The sequence below is a fragment of the Lepidochelys kempii genome, chromosome 8, assembly GCF_965140265.1.
Source record: "Lepidochelys kempii isolate rLepKem1 chromosome 8, rLepKem1.hap2, whole genome shotgun sequence".
NCBI classification, from domain to species: domain Eukaryota; kingdom Metazoa; phylum Chordata; order Testudines; family Cheloniidae; genus Lepidochelys; species Lepidochelys kempii.
The window spans coordinates 39414069-39436858 of NC_133263.1; the positions used below are offsets into that span (position 1 = coordinate 39414069).

At 56.4% G+C, this 22790-nt stretch overlaps 1 protein-coding gene across 2 annotated transcripts in view; it reads right to left on the minus strand.

The window, feature by feature from the left end:
* Positions 1 to 503: 503 nt before the first annotated feature.
* LOC140915812 (START domain-containing protein 10-like) overlaps positions 504 to 22790 on the minus strand; it is a 91632-nt gene continuing 69345 nt past the window's right edge. For both annotated transcript variants that reach the window (XM_073356191.1, XM_073356190.1), the window contains exons 2-6: positions 7869 to 8016; positions 6821 to 6924; positions 6377 to 6494; positions 4309 to 4361; positions 504 to 1694 (exon numbers count right to left, since the gene is read on the minus strand). In XM_073356191.1, the coding sequence (XP_073212292.1) occupies positions 1482 to 1694; positions 4309 to 4361; positions 6377 to 6494; positions 6821 to 6924; positions 7869 to 8016 (636 nt within the window). In that variant the 3' untranslated portion in view covers positions 504 to 1481. The remainder of the gene's footprint in view (positions 1695 to 4308; positions 4362 to 6376; positions 6495 to 6820; positions 6925 to 7868; positions 8017 to 22790) is intronic.

The window sequence follows — 22790 nt, forward strand, 5'->3', positions numbered from 1 at the left end:
GGGCCAAATATTCCAGGTCACCTAGTCGGGGTTTCAGCTCCTTGCAATGGCAGTCAGTCGTTTATAGCTTTAATTTCTCATCATGGGCCTGTTTGTGTCTAATGCCCTGGCCTGAAAACCCTGTTCCTCTCCTGAGCTGGAGATCTGTGATTTCAGCCTGGCCCTGCTCCACTTCTGTGGGGATTTCTGTCCCAGCCTTTGTTGGATGCAGAGAAACCTTCATATTAGTGACATCCCTGTGTGACGTGCTGGTGTGAGCTGAGTGCTCCTCAGTGTCTGCTGCCTTTCCTCCAGCGCCTGGCTGACATAACCCCAGACCACAGTCATTTTCTGTGCCAGGAGCCTGGTTCTCTCTGGCTAAGGTGGAGTCTGTCCCTCCCATCCAGGCTCTCCCTACCCCACGGCACCCCCAGTGCCTCATGCATTTAAATACAATGACCTGCTGCCGCAGACATCTGGGTGTTGCTTGTGCACCCCGGTGTGTCGCTCCAAAGGAAGCACGCTCACACCCCAATTCCTTTATTGGTTTGGTAGAAATCACAGCAGCAGCAGCAAACGCTGGAGGAGAATCGCTGGGAAAAACATCGGTTGGAGCCCAGTGGTTTGGAGAGCAGCCACCCTGCTGGGTCCAGTCCCAGGTCTTGAAGGAAAGACCAAACCAGTCTCCTGGCCCACTCCCACGTGCTCCCAAGGCCCCAGAATGGTGCTGGGCTGGAGTAGCCCCACAGGGGGGATGGCCAGACACTGGGGGTGGGGCTGAGGAGGCACCCCTGAGCTGAGCAGGTGACCCAGGGCCAGGACCACTGAGGTCTGGGAGGGGCCATCCTGTCTGAGTGAGCTGCTGGGTGGGAGGATGGGAGCAGAGAGGGGAAATACAGGCCTAAGTCATTCCTGTGCTGCTGCAGAGCCTGGGGCAGGGACAGATGGTGGCAGCTTGGGCCAGTCCATCCCCCTCGGGACATCCAGCTGTCTAGAGCCCCACTAGATCCAGCAGCAGTCGAGAAATAGCTGGGGTAGGAATGCTGATGCCTACTCCCTGCCCTACCCCAGCCGTCCCCAGCCCCCTGAGAAGCCCTGAAACACATCTGCACAGACTGGGGCTCCTCCTTACACAGCCAGCTCTCTGTCTCTGGCCAGGGCATCCCCAGGGGGCTAGGCAGCTGCTCACAGGGCCTTTGGTCAGGCAAAGTAGGGGCATTTCCCCCAACAGAGGGCTCTGTGTGCCAGGTGGGTGGGTGGGGGCAGTTCTTTCTCCCCTGAACAGAGGGCTCTGTGTGCCAGGAGCAGGATGAACAGATGCTGAAGGATACATTCACACCAGGAGTACTGGAGACAAATTTGGAACTATGCCCCCAATCCGCTGCCAGGCTTCTGTGGTGCTGGGAGAATGGTGCTGACTGCCCCTGAGCATGCAGTGGAGGGGCAGGAACCTGGCCTCTCCCCCACCCTGCTGGCAGGTGCAGGGTGGCTGCGGGCCCCACTCAGGCCTCATCATCGCTGATATGCGTCCTGTCCTCAGCCAGGCCACTCTCGTCAATGTTTTCCAGGGAGTCGGCATGCTGCAGGGACAGCTCGGCCAGGCTGATGCTGGGCAGCATGTTCTGCTCTGGGTACACCCAGGGCTTAAAGCCAGGCTCATGCTTCTGCTTCCATTCCCGGTACTTCAGCCCTGCCTTGTAGATCTTCTTCATGGCCTGGAGGGGCAGAGCAGCCCCAGCCTGTCACTGAGCCCCACTGACAGTCTGCCCATCCCCCCGGGGCCCAGGGCTGGAGCCTGCCCTGCAGTCCATTCCCATTGGCCGGAGCTCGCCAGGCCTGGGCAACGCCCTTGGGTGCTTTCCTCCTGAGCCCCTTTCCAGGCTCCCCTGGGATGGTGAGGGTCCCCTAAAGGGGACCCTGATGCAGGAGGGTGGGAGTGGGAGCCCTCCCCTGCCTGTGGCCTCACAGCCATGCTCACATGCAGGGTATTGATTTGGCTCCAGCCCCACGCACAAGAGGCAGGATAGGAGCCCCAGGCTACATATGCCGTGGAAGCCCCATCCCTGCTCTCATGCTGCCAGCCAGACTGGCATTGTAGCCACTAGGATTAGAGACCCAGCCCCATCCCAGAGCAGGGGAACACCTCTCCCTGCCCCCACCACACACACAGCCAGGAAAGAGAAGGGCCAACACACTGGAGGGCAAGGACAGGAGACCCTGAGTGCCCCAGGGAAGAGGGAAAACCTCCCTGCAGCAACCAAGGAAACAGGGACGCCCCTCCCAGCATCACCCACCGTGCACAGCGCTCCCCACCCCCTTCCCAGCAACAGGGAGGGAGGGGCCAGGAGGGCTGGTGCCATGGCACCCCAAGGCTGGGTGTGGGGTCACCTGAGGGTGCCCCAGCAGGGGAAATGTTCTGCCTTGAGTTCCTGCTGTTGGTGTGTCAGGCTGGCTCAGCCTGTGCTCCGAGCATGTCCTGGCGTGCAGTGCACACAGCACCACAGTCCCTGAACCTCCTCCCTGTGCCCACCCCCACTGGGCTGCTGCAGCTATTTAGAGACAACTCAGTTCCATAGGGAGTGGCAAGTCCTGGAGCAGGCCTGAGCAAATCAAAGCTCTGGAGGCTCTTAGCTGCAACAAGAGGCCCGTGAACTCACACCAGCGGAGTGGACGGGGGCGTGTGCAAGGGATGGAGTCACAGACGTGCTGTGTGCCCACAGTGCTGGGAGCTGCGTGAACTCACAGCCACACTTAGATGGCCCAGGCCTAGGCAGCTGCTCACCACTGACCATGTGTCGCACAGAATGCACCTTGACAAGCACCATGGGGCAGTGGCTTGGACACCCTGTGGTCTAATTGATCTTCAAGGCTGCAGCACAGTGCCACTGCGTTATATGCATGAGGTGGCTGGATCCATCAGGACAGGGAGGGACTTCCCCAGAGCGATTCCCCTTTCTCTGCTGCACTGGTAGGATCTGGTGGGCCAACCCATGCCATTGGTATACCGTGGCTGCACAGGGCTGGCCTACCTGAACCTTGTCTCTTCCTGCTTTGCCCAGCTGTATTTCCCTGTCACTGCCCTGCTCCTCCCTGGGCCCACAGGCACCTGTGTATAAGGGGATTGTTGTCCCTTTACTAAAACTCAGTGGGGTTTTTTTGGTTGGCTAGCTCCCAGTACCAAAAGTAAGGGGAAGGGGTCAGTAAGGGGAAGCCCATTCCTGCATCTGGTGGCTATTTGCTTATGGGACACTGATATGAACCTGGTGTGAGTTCTAGCCAATGACCTGGGCCAGGTCTATTTTGCCAAGTTTTGCTGGCTTAGCTCTGTTGGCTAGTATAGCTCTGCTGGCAAAACTCCCTGTGGAAATGCAGCTTATACCAGCAAAAGAGTCATAAGGGTGGCCCTACTGGGTCAGAGCAATGGTCCAGCTAGCCCAGTGTCCTGTCTTCTGACAGTGGCCAATGCCAGGTGCTTCAGAGGGAATGAACAGAACAGGCAATCAAGTGATCCATCCCCTGTCATCCACTCCCAGCTTCTGGAAGTCAGAGACCAGGGACACCCAGAGCATGGGATTGCATCCCTGCCCATCTGGCTACTAGCCATTTGGGCCTATCCTCCATGAATTTACCTAATTCTTTTTTTAACCCAGTTATACTTTTGGTCTTCACAACATCCCCTGGCAACGAGTTCTACAGGTTAACTGTGCGTTGTGTGAAGTACAGCCTTCTGTTTGTTTTAAACCTGCTGCCTATTAATTTCAGTGGGTGATCCCTGGTTTGTGTGCTATGTGAAGGGGGGAATAGCACTTCCGTAGTCACTGTCTCCACACCAGCCATGATTTTCTTGCCCTCTATCATAGTCCTCCTCAGTTGTCTCTTTTCCAGTCTTTGTAATCTCCTTTGCTGGGATAGCTCATACCCCACAGGGTGTGATTATGCTGGCAGAACAGCACCAGTCACGCTGCACCCCAACGGGGCGCTCTGCACAGCTGCACTAGCCAAGCCGGTGCTGAGAAGACAAAAGGCCTTTTTGCCATTGCAAGCTGTCACTACCAGGGGTCAACAGCTGGTGTAGCTATCCCGGCAAACTCTTTTCTAGTGTAGCTGAGGCCTATGTGAGCAGAGTGGGGAAAGCAGAGCCCCCGGGGGCATGGCCAGGCCAGGTCGGAGACTGCTCCATTCACCAGGCCTTACACTGATAACAGCCTCCAGGTGTGGCTTAGGTGTCACTCTGCTAAAGGGGAGCGGTGCTGCAAGCTGGATGAACCCGCTGGCGCCCGTTGCTCCTGCCAGCATGCGGTAACCCAGCCGCCTCCGCACCCAGCTTACCTTTGGAGCCACAAACTGGGACACTTTGTTCACCACCCACTTTGGTAACGAACCTAGAACAAACCCGAGTTACTCAGACAGCAAGTGAGGCAGCCCCAGCGCTCCTCTGGGGCTGCCTGTCCCTCTTTGTCCTTGTGTCTGGCAGTTCAACGGCGTAAATACCAGAAAGGCAGCTTGACAGCAGGTAGTGTACACTCCGTGGGGCCGTCCCTCCCTGGCGCCGATGCCCCATCACAAGGGGTCTAAGCTCCTGTCTGCACTTCAGTTTCTTGTTTAATCTCCTGTGATGTCAGAGCTGGAGCACTAGTGTAGACAGGGCCAGCACTCCCCAGGGCTCCTAGGCCTTCCTGCTGTACAGTGGGGTGGCTTGGTCTCTTCCCCCACCCCAGAAGGTCAGTAATGCTGCAGACAGCACCAGGAAACCAGTTTATGCATAAAACCGAGGAGCAGCTTTCCCTGGCGTGCCCCATGGAAGCCACCAGGCCCCTGCCTGAATCCCACAGGGAGCTCCTTGGGGCAGGGCTCAGGTGGGAGGTCTAAGCAGCTCCAAGGATACTGGCTGCAGCTGTAATTAACCATAACCATCCAGCTGAGCTCTGGGAAGGAGGTGAGAGCTCTCCAGCTGGGCTGGGTCTGCTGGCCCAGCAACCACACCCAAGGCAGGCAGAGGAGGTACCAGATCTTGCAGGATAAGCCAGGGGCCAAGCCTTTCCTAGCTGGCTGAGTGCCCCTCTCAGCCCCATTGCTGTGGTGGCTCCTGACTGATCCCAGTGCTAGAGTTGTGGGGTGCCCAGCCCCATGGCTGAAGGGGGGCTCCCTCCTCAGCACTGTTCGGAGTGGCTAGGGACCTGTCTCTTCTTGTGGGCTGAGCAGGGCAGAGGGCTGGACTCTGGCCCTCTATAGCTTCCTCCCCACCTCAGTGACATCAGTCCAGGGGTACTCAGTGCGCCCCCCCAGCAACAGAAATCCCATGAGCCTCAGCACCACCGTGCTGCTCCCTGAGGGAGGGGGCAGGTTTGGTCTGCCCTGGGACCCTGAAACCTATATCAACAGCTGCTTAGCCAACAGCAGCCTCCAGAACTTGGAGGGCAGGGCTATGGGGCTGGCAGTGCCCTGGGGATGGGCTCAGGGACAGGGCTGTGGGGCTTGGCAGGGCCCTGGGGATGGAGTCAGAGCTTGGGGGGTAGGGCTGTGTGGCTAGCAGTGCCCTGGGGATGGGCTTGGAGGGGGCATGCTGTGGGGCTGTCAGTGCCCTGGGGATGGGCTCAGAGCTTGGGGGGCAGGGCTGTGGGGCTGTCAGTGCCCTGGGGATGGGCTCAGGGAGCACGGCTGTGGGGCTGTCAGTGCCCTGGAGACAGAGGTGGCTCTACCAATTTTGCCGCCCCAAGCAGATGCCGCCGAATTGCCACCGTGGGACTGCTGCCCCATTCTCCATGCCAGAAAGCTGGTGCCTGGAGATGGGCTCGGGGGTGGGGGACCAGGGGCTAGTTCTGATGTGAGGGCAGGGAAGAGAAGGCTGCAGCACATAACCATGGTGCGAGCCGGGTGGAGCCGAGCACAGGGCACAGCAGCTGGCAAACACTAACCAATGGGCCAGGCCACCCAAGGCGGGCACAGGAGTGCAGCAGTGTCCCCAAGGGAGCCTAGCGGAGAAAAGGGATGGGGGGCAGGGGGAGTGGGCAGCAAGCCCCACCAGCCCATGGGCACTGGGCAGACAGGTGGAGCTCAGTGTGTCTGTCTGTCTGGCTCTCACATAGTCTTCTGCTGCCCTACTGATCTCCCCTGCCCCGACTGGGAAGGGAAGGGAAGCAAAGGGCTGGCTACTCCCTTGGGGACAGGCCCCCCGGGGATGCTCCATGTTCTTGCTTCACTGTTCATCACCAACTTTGTGTTTGGGGGGTGCCAAGAAATTGGCCCCATCGCTTTGCGGGGGTGTTTCCCCCCAGGTACAGCATGTCAAGCATTACCTCCCCCTGCATGGAGCTGCCTCTGCCCCCCAAGCCACCTCTGCCCCAGCAGAAGGAACTGCAGCATTCCCCCTGGCTCATGTGCCATGCTGGGTGCTCACCTCGGGGGTCCACCTGGGTGAGGTAGTAGAGGGTGCAGCCGTGGGGTCCGTTGGCCCTGACCAGGTAGCCCGTCTGCAGGGACACAGCCCTCACAAAGTCCTTCCGCGGTGGGTACTTCTGCAGAGAGACACCGCACACAGCTCAGTGCCTGCTGTGCACAGGCTCACCGGGCAGCCACGCCACACAGGGGCCATGCTCCAGCCCGCTCTGCCTCAAGTTGTGCCTCCTGTGGCTGGGAGGCCAGGCCAGCACCAAGGCTTGGCCTGGCTGGGCCTTTCCCACCAGCATTGCCCTGAGCCCTACCCCTGAGCCAAAAGTCCAGTGCCTGATGCCAGGCTGGGCAGACAAGCTGGCAGGAGAGGTGGTGTTCAGTAGAGGCCCGGCTCCCCTGGGTGGTGCCAGGCAGCAGGAGCAGAGCTGCAATTGGCAGGGCAGGGGCTCACCGGGTGCTTGACGCTGTAGTTGATGATCATGTAGTCGTTGCCCAGGGGCAGCCAGGAGCGCAGGGTGACGAAGTCCCTGTTCTTCAGGGGGCTCGGGCACTTCCCTGCAAGGGAGAGAGTCTGTTATACCTCAAGCACCTGCAGCCATGTCCCCCCACCCCCTCCCAGGGACATTCCGCCCTGGGTTCACTCGCACAGCTAGGACCTCGCGCAGGGCCACGTACGGTTCCCAACCTTTTAATCACACAAAACCAAACGCTGCCCCGCCCCTTCTCAGAGGCCCTGCCCCCCACTTGCTCCATTTCCCACTCCCTCCATTGCTACTCTTCCCCACCCTCACGCACTTTCACCGGGCTGGGGTTGGGGAGAGGGAGCAGGTATGGGCTCTGGGCTGCGGGTGCAGGCTCTGGGCGGGGCCAGGAATGAGGGGCTTGGGGTGTGGGAGGGGACTCCAGACTGGGCCAGAGGGTTGGGGTGCAGGGGGGGGTGCAGGCTGGAGATGAGGGGTCTGGGAAGCAGGAGAGGGCTCTGGGCTGGGGCAGGGGATTGGGGTGTGGGAGGGGGTGCGAGGTCCTAGCGGCACTTACAGCGGCTCCGAGGAAGTGGCTGCCAGGTCCCTGCGGCCTCTAGGCACATAGGCAGCCAGGCGGCTCTGTGCAGTGCCTTTGTGTCCTCAGGCACCAGCTGCCGCAGCTCCCATTCGTCACGGTTCCCAGCCAATGGGAGCTGCGGAGCTGACACTTGGGCGGGGGCAGTGCGTGGAGGCTCTCTGGCTGCCTATGGGCCGCAGGGACCTTGTGGCTCCTTCGGGAACAGCGCGGAACCAGGGCAGGCAGGGAGCCTGCCTTAGCCCCGCTGAACCGCCGACCAGACTTTTAACAGCCCAGGTGCCGACCGGAGGTGCTAGGGTCCCTTTTCTGGTCCAAAACCAGATGCCTGGCAACACTAGGGCTGAGGCCCTGCCTGACGGGAAGGGTGGCAGGTGAGGGGCCCAGGGGAGGGGAGGGTTGTTCCACCACCTCCCCAGCCCCCCGTTGCCCCTACTCACAGGCATAGTATCCCACATCAGCGTTGGCCGTCAGGCGCCCGATGTCATAGGTCTCGATGACGTTGGAGTCCCATTTCTTGCGGTAGTGGGTGTCATGCAGCACGTCGTAGAGCGTCGCGGCCGGCACGTCCTTGCAGGCGATGCGCAGCTGCAAGGGAATGATGGAGGGAGGGCCAGCAGTCAGCGAGGCACTGACAGGAGCCCAACACGCCTGCACAGGCTTGGGGGCACGGGCAGGGCACGCCAGGGGCAAGTGTAAGAGAGGGGCACATGCGTCTGACAACAGCCATCTGACCATGCATGTCAGGTACATCGGCACAAAGGGGTAGTGTGGCTCATCGCGGCTAGTGTGTGGTTATGTATGGGGGATGGCTCAGCATAGTGCGGGCTAGGATAACCACAATCTAGGGCTGGAAGGGCCCTCCAGAGGGCATGTAGTCCAGCCCCCGGCACTGAGCCAGGACTAACTATACATATAAAATAATGGGGTCTAAATGAACTGTTACCACTCAAGAAAGAGATCTTGGAGTCATTGTGGATAGTTCATAGAATATCAGGGTTGGAAGGGACCCCAGAAGGTCATCTAGTCCATCCCCCTGCCCGAAGCAGGACCAATTCCCAGTTAAATCATCCCAGCCAGGGCTTTGTCAAGCCTGATCTTAAAAACCTCTAAGGAAGGAGATTCTACCACCTCCCTAGGTAACGCATTCCAGTGTTTCACCACCCTCTTAGTGAAAAAGTTTTTCCTAATATCCAATCTAAACCTCCCCCACTGCAACTTGAGACCATTACTCCTCGTTCTCTCATCTGCTACCATTGAGAACAGTCTAGAGCCATCCTCTTTGGAACCCCCTTTCAGGTAGTTGAAAGCAGCTATCAAATCCCCCCTCATTCTTCTCTTCTGCAGGCTAAACAATCCCAGCTCCCTCAGCCTCTCCTCATAAGTCATGTGTTCCAGACCCCTAATCATTTTTGTTGCCCTTCGCTGGACTCTCTCCAATTTATCCACATCCTTCTTGTAGTGTGGGGCCCAGAACTGGACACAGTACTCCAGATGAGGCCTCACCAATGTCGAATAGAGGGGAACGATCACGTCCCTCGATCTGCTCGCTATGCCCCTACTTATACATCCCAAAATGCCATTGGCCTTCTTGGCAACAAGGGCACACTGCTGACTCATATCCAGCTTCTCGTCCACTGTCACCCCTAGGTCCTTTTCCGCAGAACTGCTGCCTAGCCATTCGGTCCCTAGTCTGTAGCTGTGCATTGGGTTCTTCCGTCCTAAGTGCAGGACCCTGCACTTATCCTTATTGAACCTCATCAGATTTCTTTTGGCCCAATTCTCCAATTTGTCTAGGTCCTTCTGTATCCTATCCCTCCCCTCCAGCGTATCTACCACTCCTCCCAGTTTAGTATCATCCGCAAATTTGCTGAGAGTGCAATCCACACCATCCTCCAGATCATTTATGAAGATATTGAACAAAACCGGCCCCAGGACCGACCCTTGGGGCACTCCACTTGATACCGGCTGTCAACTAGACATGGAGCCATTGATCACTACCCGTTGAGCCCGACAATCTAGCCAGCTTTCTACCCACCTTATAGTGCATTCATCCAGCCCATACTTCCTTAACTTGCTGAGAAGAATACTGTGGGAGACGGTGTCAAAAGCTTTGCTAAAGTCAAGAAACAATACATCCACTGCTTTCCCTTCATCCACAGAACCAGTAATCTCATCATAAAAGGCGATTAGATTAGTCAGGCATGACCTTCCCTTGGTGAATCCATGCTGGCTGTTCCTGATCACTTTCCTCTCATGCAAGTGCTTCAGGATTGATTCTTTGAGGACCTGCTCCATGATTTTTCCAGGGACTGAGGTGAGGCTGAGTGGCCTGTAGTTCCCAGGATCCTCCTTCTTCCCTTTTTTAAAGATTGGCACTACATTAGCCTTTTTCCAGTCATCCGGGACTTCCCCGGTTCGCCACGAGTTTTCAAAGATAATGGCCAATGGCTCTGCAATCACAGCCGCCAATTCCTTCAGCACTCTCGGATGCAACTCGTCCGGCCCCATGGACTTGTGCACGTCCAGCTTTTCTAAATAGTCCCTAACCACCTCTATCTCCACAGAGGGCTGGCCATCTCTTCCCCATTTTGTGATGCCCAGCGCAGCAGTCTGGGAGCTGACCTTGTTAGTGAAAACAGAGGCAAAAAAAGCATTGAGTACATTAGCTTTTTCCACATCCACTGTCACTAGGTTGCCTCCCTCATTCAGTAAGGGGCCCACACTTTCCTTGGCTTTCTTCTTGTTGCCAACATACCTGAAGAAACCCTTCTTGTTACTCTTGACGTCTCTCGCTAGCTGCAGCTCCAGGTGCGATTTGGCCCTCCTGATTTCATTCCTACATGCCCGAGCAATATTTTTATACTCTTCCCTGGTCATATGTCCAACCTTCCACTTCTTGTAAGCTTCTTTTTTATGTTTAAGATCCGCTAGGATTTCACCATTAAGCCGAGCTGGTTGCCTGCCATATTTACTATTCTTTCAACTCATTGGGATGGTTTGTCCCTGTAACCTCAACAGGGATTCCTTGAAATACAGCCAGCTCTCCTGGACTCCTTTCCCCTTCAAGTTAGTCCCCCAGGGGATCCTGGCCATCCGTTCCCTGAGAGAGTCGAAGTCTGCTTTCCTGAAGTCCAGGGTCCATATCCTGCTGCTTACCTATCTTCCCTGCGTCAGGATCCTGAACTCAACCAACTCATGGTCACTGCCTCCCAGATTCCCATCCACTTTTGCTTCCCCCACTAATTCTACCCGGTTTGTGAGCAGCAGGTCAAGAAAAGTGCCCCCCCTAGTTGGCTCCTCTAGCACTTGCGCCAGGAAATTCATAGAATCATAGAATATCAGGGTTGGAAGGGACCCCAGAAGGTCATCTAGTCCAACCCCCTGCTCAAAGCAGGACCAATTCCCAGTTAAATAATCCCAGCCAGGGCTTTGTCAAGCCTGACCTTAAAAACCTCTAAGGAAGGAGATTCTACCACCTCCCTAGGTAACGCATTCCAGTGTTTCACCACCCTCTTAGTGAAAAAGTTTTTCCTAATATCCAATCTAAACCTCCCCCACTGCAACTTGAGACCATTACTCCTCGTTCTGTCATCTGCTACCATTGAGAACAGTCTAGAGCCATCCTCTTTGGAACCCCCTTTCAGGTAGTTGAAAGCAGCTATCAAATCCCCCCTCATTCTTCTCTTCTGCAGACTAAACAATCCCAGCTCCCTCAGCCTCTCCTCATAACTCATGTGTTCCAGTCCCCTAATCATTTTTGTTGCCCTTCGCTGGACTCTCTCCAATTTATCCACATCCTTCTTGAAGTGTGGGGCCCAAAACTGGACACAGTACTCCAGATGAGGCCTCACCAATGTCGAATAGAGGGGAACGATCACGTCCCTCGATCTGCTCGCTATGCCCCTACTTATACATCCCAAAATGCCATTGGCCTTCTTGGCAACAAGGGCACACTGCTGACTCATATCCAGCTTCTCGTCCACTGTCACCCCTAGGTCCTTTTCCGCAGAACTGCTGCCTAGCCATTCGGTCCCTAGTCTGTAGCTGTGCATTGGGTTCTTCCGTCCTAAGTGCAGGACCCTGCACTTATCCTTATTGAACCTCATCAGATTCCTTTTGGCCCAATCTTCCAATTGGTCTAGGTCCTTCTGTATCCTATCCCTCCCCTCCAGCGTATCTACCACTCCTCCCAGTTTAGTATCATCCGCAAATTTGCTGAGAGTGCAATCCACACCATCCTCCAGATCATTTATGAAGATATTGAACAAAACCGGCCCCAGGACCGACCCTTGGGGCACTCCACTTGATACCGGCTGCCAACTAGACATGGAGCCATTGATCACTACCCGTTGAGCCCGACAATCTAGCCAGCTTTCTACCCACCTTATAGTGCATTCATCCAGCCCATACTTCCTTAACTTGCTGACAAGAATACTATGGGAGACCGTGTCAAAAGCTTTGCTAAAGTCAAGAAACAATACATCCACTGCTTTCCCTTCATCCACAGAACCAATAATCTCATCATAAAAGGCGATTAGATTAGTCAGGCATGACCTTCCCTTGGTGAATCCATGCTGACTGTTCCTGATCACTTTCCTCTCATGCAAGTGCTTCAGGATTGATTCTTTGAGGACCTGCTCCATGATTTTTCCAGGGACTGAGGTGAGGCTGACTGGCCTGTAGTTCCCAAAATCTTCCTTCTTCCCTTTTTTAAAGATTGGCACTACATTAGCCTTTTTCCAGTCATCCGGGACTTCCCCGGTTCGCCACGAGTTTTCAAAGATAATGGCCAGTGGCTCTGCAATCACAGCCGCCAATTCCTTCAGCACTCTCGGATGCAACTCGTCCGGCCCCATGGACTTGTGCACGTCCAGCTTTTCTAAATAGTCCCTAACCGCCTCTATCTCCACAGAGGGCTGGCCATCTCTTCCCCATTTTGTGATGCCCAGCGCAGCAGTCTGGGAGCTGACCTTGTTAGTGAAAACAGAGGCAAAAAAAGCATTGAGTACATTAGCTTTTTCCACATCCTCTGTCACTAGGTTGCCTCCTTCATTCAGTAAGGGGCCCACACTTTCCTTGGCTTTCTTCTTGTTGCCAACATACCTGAAGAAACCCTTCTTGTTATTCTTGACGTCTCTCGCTAGCTGCAGCTCCAGGTGCGATTTGGCCCTCCTGATTTCATTCCTACATGCCCGAGCAATATTTTTATACTCTTCCCTGGTCATATGTCCAACCTTCCACTTCTTGTAAGCTTCTTTTTTATGTTTAAGATCCGCTAGGATTTCACCATTAAGCCAAGCTGGTCGCCTGCCATATTTACTATTCTTTCGACTCATTGGGATGGTTTGTCCCTGTAACCTCAACAGGGATTCCTTGAAATACAGCCAGCTCTCCTGGACTGCTTTCCCCTTCAAGTTAGTCCCCCAGGGGATCCTGGCCATCCGTTCCCTGAGGGAGTCGAAGTCTGCTTTCCTGAAGTCCAGGGTCCTTATCCTGCTGCTTACCTTTCTTCCCTGCGTCAGGATCCTGAACTCAACCAACTCATGGTCACTGCCTCCCAGATTCCCATCCACTTTTGCTTCCCCCACTAATTCTACCCGGTTTGTGAGCAGCAGGTCAAGAAAAACGCCCCCCCCTAGTTGGCTCCTCTCGCACTTGCGCCAGGAAATTGTCCCCTACGCTTTCCAAAAACTTCCTGGATTGTCTATGCACCGCTGTATTGCTCTCCCAGCAGATATCAGGAAAATTAAAGTCACCCATGAGAATCAGGGCATGCGATCTAGTAGCTTCCGTGAGCTGCCGGAAGAAAGCCTCATCCACCTCATCCCCCTGGTCCGGTGGTCTATAGCAGACTCCCACCACTACATCACTCTTGTTGCGCACACTTCTAAACTTAATCCAGAGACACTCAGGTTTTTCTGCAGTTTCGTACCGGAGCTCTGAGCAGTCATACTGCTCCCTTACATACAGTGCTACTCCCCCACCTTTTCTGCCCTGCCTGTCCTTCCTGAACAGTTTATAACCATCCATGACAGTACTCCAGTCATGTGAGTTATCCCACCAAGTCTCTGTTATTCCGATCACGTCATAGTTCCTTGACATCACCAGGACCTCCAGTTCTCCCTGCTTGTTTCCAAGGCTTTGTGCATTTGTATATAAGCACTTGAGATAACCTGTTGATCGCCCCTCATTGCCAGTATGAGGCAGGAGCCCTCCCCCCACAGACATTCCTGCCTGTGCTTCCTCCCGGTATCCCGCTTTCCCACTTACCTCAGGGCTTTGGTCTCCTTCCCCCGGTGAACCTAGTTTAAAGCCCTCCTCACTAGGTTAGCCAGCCTGCTGGCAAAGATGCTCTTCCCTCTCTTCGTAAGATGGAGCCCGTCTCTGCCCAGCACTGCTCCTTCATGGAACACCATCCCATGGTCAAAGAAACCAAAGCCTTCTCTCCGACACCACCTGCGTAGCCATTCGTTGACTTCCACGATTCGACGCTCCCTACCTAGGCCTTTTCCTTCCACGGGGAGGATGGACGAGAACACCACTTGCGCCTCCAACTCCTTTATCCTTCTTCCTAGAGCCACATAGTCCGCAGTGATCCGCTCAAGATCATTCTTGGCAGTATCATTGGTGCCCACGTGGAGAAGCAGGAAGGGGTAGCGATCCGAGGGCTTGATGAGTCTCGGCAGTCTCTCCGTCACATCGCGAATCTTAGACCCTGGCAAGCAGCAGACTTCTCGGTTTTCCCGGTCAGGGCGGCAGATAGATGACTCAGTCCCCCGGAGGAGAGAGTCCCCGACCACCACCACCCGCCTTCTCCTCTTGGGAGTGGTGGTCGTGGAACCCCCAACCTCAGGACAGCGCATCTCATGCCTTCCAACCAGCGGAGTCTCCTTCTGCTTTCTCGCCCCAGACATATCATCTGGTCCACTCTCCGCAACGATACCTGTGGAGAGAACATGAAAATTGTCCCCTACGCTTTCCAAAAACTTCCTGGAGTTCTCTGTAAACATCCACTCAATGTGCAGTGGTAGGCTAAAAAGCGAACAAAATGTTGGGAATCATTAAGAAAGGGATAGCTAATGAGAGAAAATATCATATTGCCTCTATATAAATCCATGGTACACCCACATCTTGAATTCTGCCTGCAGATGTGGTCGCCCCATCTCGAAAAAGATATATTGGAATTCGAAAAGGTTCAGAAAAGGGTAACAAAAATGATTAGGAGTATGGAACAGCTTCCATATGAGGAGAGATTAATAAGACTAGGACTTTTCAGCTTAGATAAGACATCTAAGGGGAGATATGATAAAGGTCTATAAAATCATGACTAGTGTGGAGAAACTAAATAAGGAAGTGTTATTTACTCCTTCTCATAACACAAGAACTAAGGGACACCAAATGAAATTAATAGGCAGCAGGTTTAAAACAAACAAAAAAAAGGAAATATTTTTTCACACAATGCACAGTCAACCTGTGGAACTCCTTGCCAGAGGATGTTGTGAAGGCCAAGACTATAACAGGGTTCAAAAAAGAACTAGATAAATTCATAGAGGATAGGTCCATCAATGGCTATTAGACAGGATGGGCAGGGATGGTGTCCCTTGCCTTTGATTGACAGAAGCTGGGAATGGACGACAGGGGGGTGGATCATTTGATGATACCTGTTCTGTTCATTCCCTCTGGGACACCTGGCATTGGCCACTGTCAGAAGACAGGATACTGAGCTAGATGGACCTTTGGTCTGACCCAGTATGGCTGTTCTTATGACCATCCCTGATGAGTGTTTGTCTAACCAGCTCTTTAAATTCCACTGGCAGAATCCACAACCTCCCTGGGCAATTTATTCAAGTGCTTAACTACCCTGACTGGTAGGGAATGTTTCCTAATGTCCAACCTGAACCATCCAGGCTGCAACTGAAGCCGATTGCTTCTTGTCCTGTCCTGGGGCTAAGGAGAACAACTGATTGCCTCTCCTCTAGGTAATGGGTTTCTAAAGCGGGGTTTTCAAACATCCGACTTTCCAGCACGGCTGAAGGGACCCTCCCAGTGGTCATGCTCCATTAACAGCAACCTGAGTCTGGGTGCCTGCCTGTCCAGCTCTGCCTCAGCTCCCAAACCCACTCTTCAGTCACACAGAGCCGGGCCAGGGTGGATTCTGCTGGATGTACAGCCAGCTGGCGATGCAGTGGGCTTATGGGAGCCTGAGAGCAGGGGGAGGGGCCTGGGGAATTAATGTGTGACACCCAGGGATGCTGGCTTTGTTCCCTTGCCCCAGTCACATGACCTGGGCCAGGGATCCCAAGGGGTTACCTCTGGAACATGGCAGAGGCTGGAATTAAATGCATAATAAAAAACCAAGCCAAGCCAAATGCCACAACTGAGCCCATCCCCATCCCCAGAGGGCACTCAGGGTGACGGGCTGCACCCTGGCATGGGCTTTGGTCTCTCCTTGGATGTCTGACCGTTCCATCTGGGCTCTGAGCAGTGCCCCTCACCGAGATCTCTGGCAGGAACGACCATACCTGCCCTCTGTGGGTCTGATCATGTGGGCCCGACTTGTGCTGGGAGCAGGTCCTGCTGCTGTGGGGTCAGGGGCCACGCTGGGTCTGCCCCGGAGCCTGTGTTCGCTGCTTCCGGTGCATTTCACTATCAGTGGCAGGGTGGGCAGGACAGACGGCGGTGATTGGGAGGAAGTTCCTGGGATCCCAGCCCTGCTGAGGCTCTTCTGCCTGCCCAGAGGTTGTGGCTTTCTGCTCTGTTCTCCGGGCTGGGGCTGTGTGTCCCCCAGGCTCACGGAGCACAGCTCTCTGTCCCCTTCCAGGGGCTGGCACACAGAGCACTCCACTGGCTCGGAGCTCACAGTGGGTCCAGCAGCTCAGACAGGCGAGGCTCATGTTCCAGGCCCAGAGGGGGTGGGTCTGTTCCCACTGCTGCTGGCAGGGCAGGAAGCTGGCTGGTGGCTCCAGCTCCTGACCTAGCTGTGTGGGGGGCTTTTGGGGAGTGTCCTGGAGCCATCCCACCCACCCTCACTGCAAGGGGACAGACCCCTGAGGCCCTGCTGGGGCTGGGGTATTTGAGGTACTAGCTACTCTCTGCCCCAGGAAGCTGTAGGCAACGAGCACTGGCCCAGCTCCCAGGAGGTAGAATATACACACACAGGTTGGCACTGGTGCTGGGGTGGCCCGGAGCTGTCAGAGCGCTTGCCTGGGCATGCCTTGTTTTGCCCAGTGGCTTGGCTTCTCACTCCCTGAGACAAGGGGCAGCTGCATGCTGAGCGGGAGATCTCTGCCACCAGGTGAGGGTGTGAGAGGTGGGCCCTGGGGCTGTGAACACTGAAGGCAGCCGATCTCCCCCTACCCTCCCAAATCAACCTTTGTGACCATTTCAGAGTAACAGCCGTGTTAGTCTGTATTCGCAAAAAGAAAAGGAGTACTTGTGGCACCTTAGAGACTAACCAATTTATTAGAGCATAAGCTTTCGTGAGCTACAGCTCACTTCATCGGATGCATATCCTCAGATGCTTAAGCCTGCTGCAGTTTCCACGATATGCATCTGAGGAAGTGAGCTGTAGCTCACGAAAGCTTATGCTCTAATAAATTGGTTAGTCTCTAAGGTGCCACAAGTACTCCTTTTCTTTGTGACCATGTGACTCAGCAGGGAGGGGGGAGTGTTGACCTGGGAATGTGCCCTGGGGATGGGAGACCTGAGAGCCTCTCACCTGAGCCAGGAGGGGGAGGGGGAGGTAACACCTCTGCCCAGGAATGTGGACGGAGACTGCAGCAGGGAACCTGCTGGGTGGGTTTAGTTTTCAGTTTGGGGCTGGGTGGAGGAACACAGGGAACCCCAGGGCTGGGGTCTAAGCTCCCTGCTCCCCCAGAAGGACGTGATTGAGGGGTCCTGGTTGTACCCACAAGCTCTGTTGGGGGCTGTGTTCCTGTTGTCCAATAAACCTTCTGTTTTACTGGCTGGCTGAGAGTCTCAGTGGATCCCAGCAAGAGGGGTGCAGGGCCTGGACTCCCCCACACTCCGTGACAACTGGTGGTAGCGGTGGGATGTACTGCACCCTGCAGTAAGTGACTGGGGAACAGTAAAACGAAGGGGAATTGACAGGGACCAGGCGTGCTGAAGATTCAGAGAGAGACGGTTTCCGGGGGCAGTTAACCCCTGGGAATGTGTGACCAGAGAGAAGGACTTTTGCAGTAACAGGGTCCCCCGGGGGATTGCAGCGAGTGGTCCCAGGGGCGGAGGAGTCTGCAGCTTGACCCTGGCAAAGAGTCGGTGACCTCAAGAAGGACTGGCACACTAAGGGCTTTTCCTGGAAACCGTGGGAAGCTGCCCAGCCTGCGAGTGACCAGCAGGGAGATGTACGCTAAACGCCTTAAGAGCGACCTGGTGGAGCTGTGCAGGCAGAGGGGGCTGCGCATCGGGAGGTCCACCAAGGAACAGCTGATTGCCCAGTTGGAGGAGAGGGATCGCTTGGATGACCCGATCCCTGTCCCTGAGGGGAGCCGCCCGGCAGACGCAGCGTGGGCCCTGGGGCCTGACCGGGCTGGGAGGGGTCAGACTGCTGCCGAGGACATCCCGAGACCCTTCCTACCTATGCCTGGGGGAGGGGTTGGGGGAAGCACAGCGAATACCGAGGGCACCCTGACCCCAGCAGCCAGCAGGGGATCCTCCCGGCAGAGCTCCCCATCTCTGGAGCGGAGGCGGCTGGAATGGGAGAGGGAGATGAAAATGAGGGAGCTGGAGGATCATGAAAAACAACGTCAACATGAGCAGGTGGAGAAGGAGAAACAACGTCAACATGAACGTCAGGAGAAGGAGAAACAAAGACAGCATGAACTGGAGCTGGCCAGGCTGAGGAGCAGTGGGGCCCCGGCTGTGGTGAGTGAGGGGGGACCCAAGACTGCAAGGAACTTTGATAAGTGCTTCCTGGCCCAGCGTAAGGAGGGGGAGGACATAGATAGCTTCCTGACAGCCTTTGAGAATGCCTGCGAGATGCACAGGGTTGACCCCGCAGACAGGCTCCAGTTCCTCACCCCCTTACTGGACCCCAAAGCCGTGGAGGTGTACAGCCGGATGACAGGGCCGGAGGCAGGGGACTATGAACTGTTCAAACAGGCCCTGCTCCGTGAGTTTGGGCTGACCCCCGAGATGTACCGGAGAAGGTTCCGGAGTCAGCGTAAAACGCCTGAGGTCACCTACCTACAACTGGTCAACCGGATGCAGGGGTATGCCGCAAGTGGACAGCTGGGGCCCAAGCTAAAGAGGACCTGCTTGACCTAATCGTACTGGAGCAACTGTATGAACAGTGCCCTTCCGACCTGAGGCTGTGGTTGGTGGACAAAAAGCTCGAGAACCCCCAGCACGCAGGGCAGCTGGCCGACGAGTTTGTGAACAGTCGGTCAGGGGGTAGCCGGGAGGAGCCCCAAAAGAACAGGCCCCCCCCCGATGCAGAGAGAGAGTCACCAGGGGGCCTCCCAGCGGGGAAATAGGGAGAACCCCCTCCAAAGGGGAACGCCTGGCGTCGGGCCCCTCCGACCTGCTCGAGGGGACCAACGTGACCTGAGCTGCTATCACTGTGGCCAGAGAGGCCACGTACGGTCCCAGTGCCCCGGGCTCAGGGACAAACTGAGCAGACCCAACCTACCCAGGGTTAACTGGGTAGGGACCCAGCTGGACGAGGGGCAGACGACCCAGGAAAGGGGGCCTACCAGTTTACCACCTGCTCAGGAGGGAAGAGTACCCCAGGCCAGCTCCACCAGAGGGCTGGAGGCTCTGGACTCAGGGTGCTCGGTTTACAGGGTGGGCGCGGGGCTGTCCCTCCGGAGAGAGTGCCTTGTTCCCCTGGAGGTGTATGGGAGGAAGGTCAATGGATACTGGGATACAGGCGCGGAGGTGACGCTGGCCCGGCCCGAGGTGGTGGCCCCAGATCGGGTGGTGCCCAACACCTACCTGCCCCTGACAGGGGTGGGCGGGACCCCATTTAAGGTGCCCGTGGCAAGGGTACACCTGAAATGGGGGGCCAAGGAGGGCCCCAAGAATGTGGGGGTGCACCACCATTTGCCCACTGAAGTTTTGATGGGGGGAGACCTAGAGGACTGGCCAAGCAAGCCCCAGACCGCCCTGGTTGTGACCCGTAGCCAGAGCCGGCGAGGGGCACTGCACCCTGACCTCGGGGAGGGTACCACACCGGAGGTGCAGGACCCTACCCTGGTGGGGAGGGAGCGCTGAGGGGTACGGCTCAGAGAGGCGGAGGCCTCAGACCTGGCCACTGAGGGGGGACCGGGCCCCATTCCTTCCCCAGCTGCTGAGTTCCAGGCTGAGTTGAGGAAAGATCCCTCCTTGAGGAAGCTCAGGGACCTGGCCGACCTCAGGGGGGTACGGACCATGAGGAGAGGCTGCCAGGAGAGGTTCCTGTGGGAGAAGGGGTTCCTGTACCAAGAATGGGCTCCCACAAGGGAAGTAGAGTCCTGTGGGATAAGGAGGCAGCTGGTGGTCCCCCAGAAGTATCGCCGCAAGCTACTGTACCTGGCCCATGACATCCCCCTCGCAGGGCACCAGAGAATCCGGCGCACCCGGCAGAGGTTGCTACAGAACTTTTACTGGCCCGGGGTCTTTACCACGGTCCGGCAGTATTGCTGATCCTGTGACCCCTGTCAGAGGGTGGGGAAGGCCCGGGACAAGGGGAAAGCGGCTTTGAGACCTTTGCCCATCATAGAGGAGCCTTTCCAGAAGGTGGCCATGGACATCGTGGGGCCTCTCAGCAAGACGACCCGGTCGGGGAAGAAATACATTCTGGTGGTGGTAGATTTTGCCACCCGCTACCCCGAGGCAGTACCCTTAGCTTCCATTGAAGCAGACACCGTGGCCGATGCGCTCCTGACCATTTTCAGCCAAGTGGGGTTCCCCAAGGAAGTCTTGACAGACCAAGGCTCCAACTTCATGTTGGCCCTGCTCCGGTGCTTGTGGGAGAAATGTGGGGTCCGGCACGACTGGGCCTCAGCTTATCACCCCCAGTCCAATGGGCTGGTGGAGAGGTTTAACGGGACGCTAAAGATGATGCTGAAAACCTTTATGAACCAGCACCCGCAGGATTGGGACAAGTATTTACCTCACCTGCTGTTCGCATACAGGGAGGTGCCCCAGGAGTCGACTGGATTTTCGCCTTTCGAACTGTTATATGGCAGGAGGGTGAGGGGCCCCCTGGACCTGATGAGAGACGAGTGGGAGGGGAAGGCCACTCCCGATGGAGAGTCAGTGGTGGAGTATGTCCTGATCTTCCGAGAGAGACTGGCTGAACTCATGGGCCTGGCCAGGGAGAATCTGGCCAGAGCCCAGAAGAAGCAGAAGGTCTGGTATGACCGCACAGCGCGGGCCCGTGCCTACGCCACCGGGGATCCGGTGATGGGTCTCATCCCAGTGAGAAAGAACAAACTACAGGCCGCCTGGGAGGGCCCTCTCAAGGTCGTCAAGCAGCTCAATGAGGTAAACTATGTGGTGGAGCTGTCGAACCGGGCGCACCACCGCCGGGTGTATCATGTGAATATGATGAAGCCATATTATGCCAGGGGGAATGTGGTGTTGGCCGTGTGTGGACAGTGGGAAGAGCAGGGAGATGACCCTTTAGTAGATCTATTCCCTGGGACCGGAGCTGGTTCCCCCCTGGAAACAATTCCCCTCTCGGATCAGCTAACCCCTGCCCAGCAAGCTGAGGTCAGGGGGGTGCTGCATCCGTACCGACAGCTGTTTTCCAACCAGCCTGGACACACTAATCTGACTGTCCACCGGGTGCAGACCGGGTCGCACCCGCCGATAAGATGCTCCCCCTTCCGAGTCACAGGGAAAACTGCTCAGGACTTGGAAAGAGAGGTCCGGGACATGCTGGCTTTGGGGGTGATCCAGCCATCTGCCAGCCCTTGGGCCTCGCTGGTGGTGCTGGTCCCCAAAAAGGACGGGTCGGTCCGGTTCTGTGTGGACTATCGGAAGCTCAATGCCATCACTGTATCTGATGCCTACCCCCTGCCCAGGCCGGACGAGCTCCTAGACAAGCTGGGAGGAGCTCGGTACCTCACTACCATGGACCTTACAAAGGGCTACTGGCAAGTGCCGCTGGATGCAGATGCCCGACTGAAATCGGCCTTTATCACCCCTCTGGGGCTCTATGAGTTCCTGACCCTGCCTTTCGGCCTCAAGGGAGCGCCGGCCACTTTCCAGCACCTAGTGGACCAGCTCCTGAGGGGGATGGAGAGTTTTGCCGTGGCGTATATTGATGACATCTGTGTCTTTAGCCAGACCTGGGAGGACCACGTGTCCCAGGTTAGACAAGTGCTGGACCGACTCCAAGGGGCTGGGCTGACTGTAAAAGTGGAGAAGTGCAAGGTGGGGATGGCGGAAGTATCTTACCTGGGCCATCGGGTGGGGAGCGGCCGCCTAAAGCCGGAACCAGCCAAGGTGGAGGTGATCAGAGACTGGCCCGCTCCCCACACCAAAAAGCAGGTCCAAGCCTTTATCGGGATGGCAGGATACTACCAAAGAATTGTGCCCCACTTTAGTGCCATAGCCACCCCCATCACTGAGCTATGCAAGAAGGGGAAGCCAGACAAGGTGGTCTGGACTGAGCAGTGCCAGGAGGCTTTCCAGGCGCTGAAGGAGGCTCTGGTCAGTGGCCCAGTTCTGGCAAACCCAGACTTTGACAAGCCCTTTGTGGTGGTCACCGACGCCTCCGACACGGGACTGGGGGCGGTGTTAATGCAGGAGGATGAAAAGGGGGAGAGACACCCCATCGTGTACCTGAACAAGAAGTTGCTACCCCGGGAGCAACACTACGCGGCCATCGAGAAGGAGTGCCTGGCCATGGTGTGGGCCCTCAAAAAACTAGAGCCCTATCTCTTCGGGCGACACTTCACCGTCTACACCGACCACTCTCCCCTGACCTGGCTGCACCAGATGAAAGGAGCCAACGCCAAGCTCCTGAGATGGAGCCTGCTCCTGCAGGATTACGACATGGACGTGGCCCACGTGAAGGGAAGTGCCAACCTGATAGCGGATGCGCTGTCCCGGAGAGGGGGCCCCGAACTTCCCCAGGTCACTGGTCTCAGTGACCCCGCTCAGTTCAGTCTCGAAGGGGGGAGAGATGTGACCATGTGACTCAGCAGGGAGGGGGGAGTGTTGACCTGGGAATGTGCCCTGGGGATGGGAGACCTGAGAGCCTCTCACCTGAGCCAGGAGGGGGAGGGGGAGGTAACACCTCTGCCCAGGAATGTGGACGGAGACTGCAGCAGGGAACCTGCTGGGTGGGTTTAGTTTTCAGTTTGGGGCTGGGTGGAGGAACACAGGGAACCCCAGGGCTGGGGTCT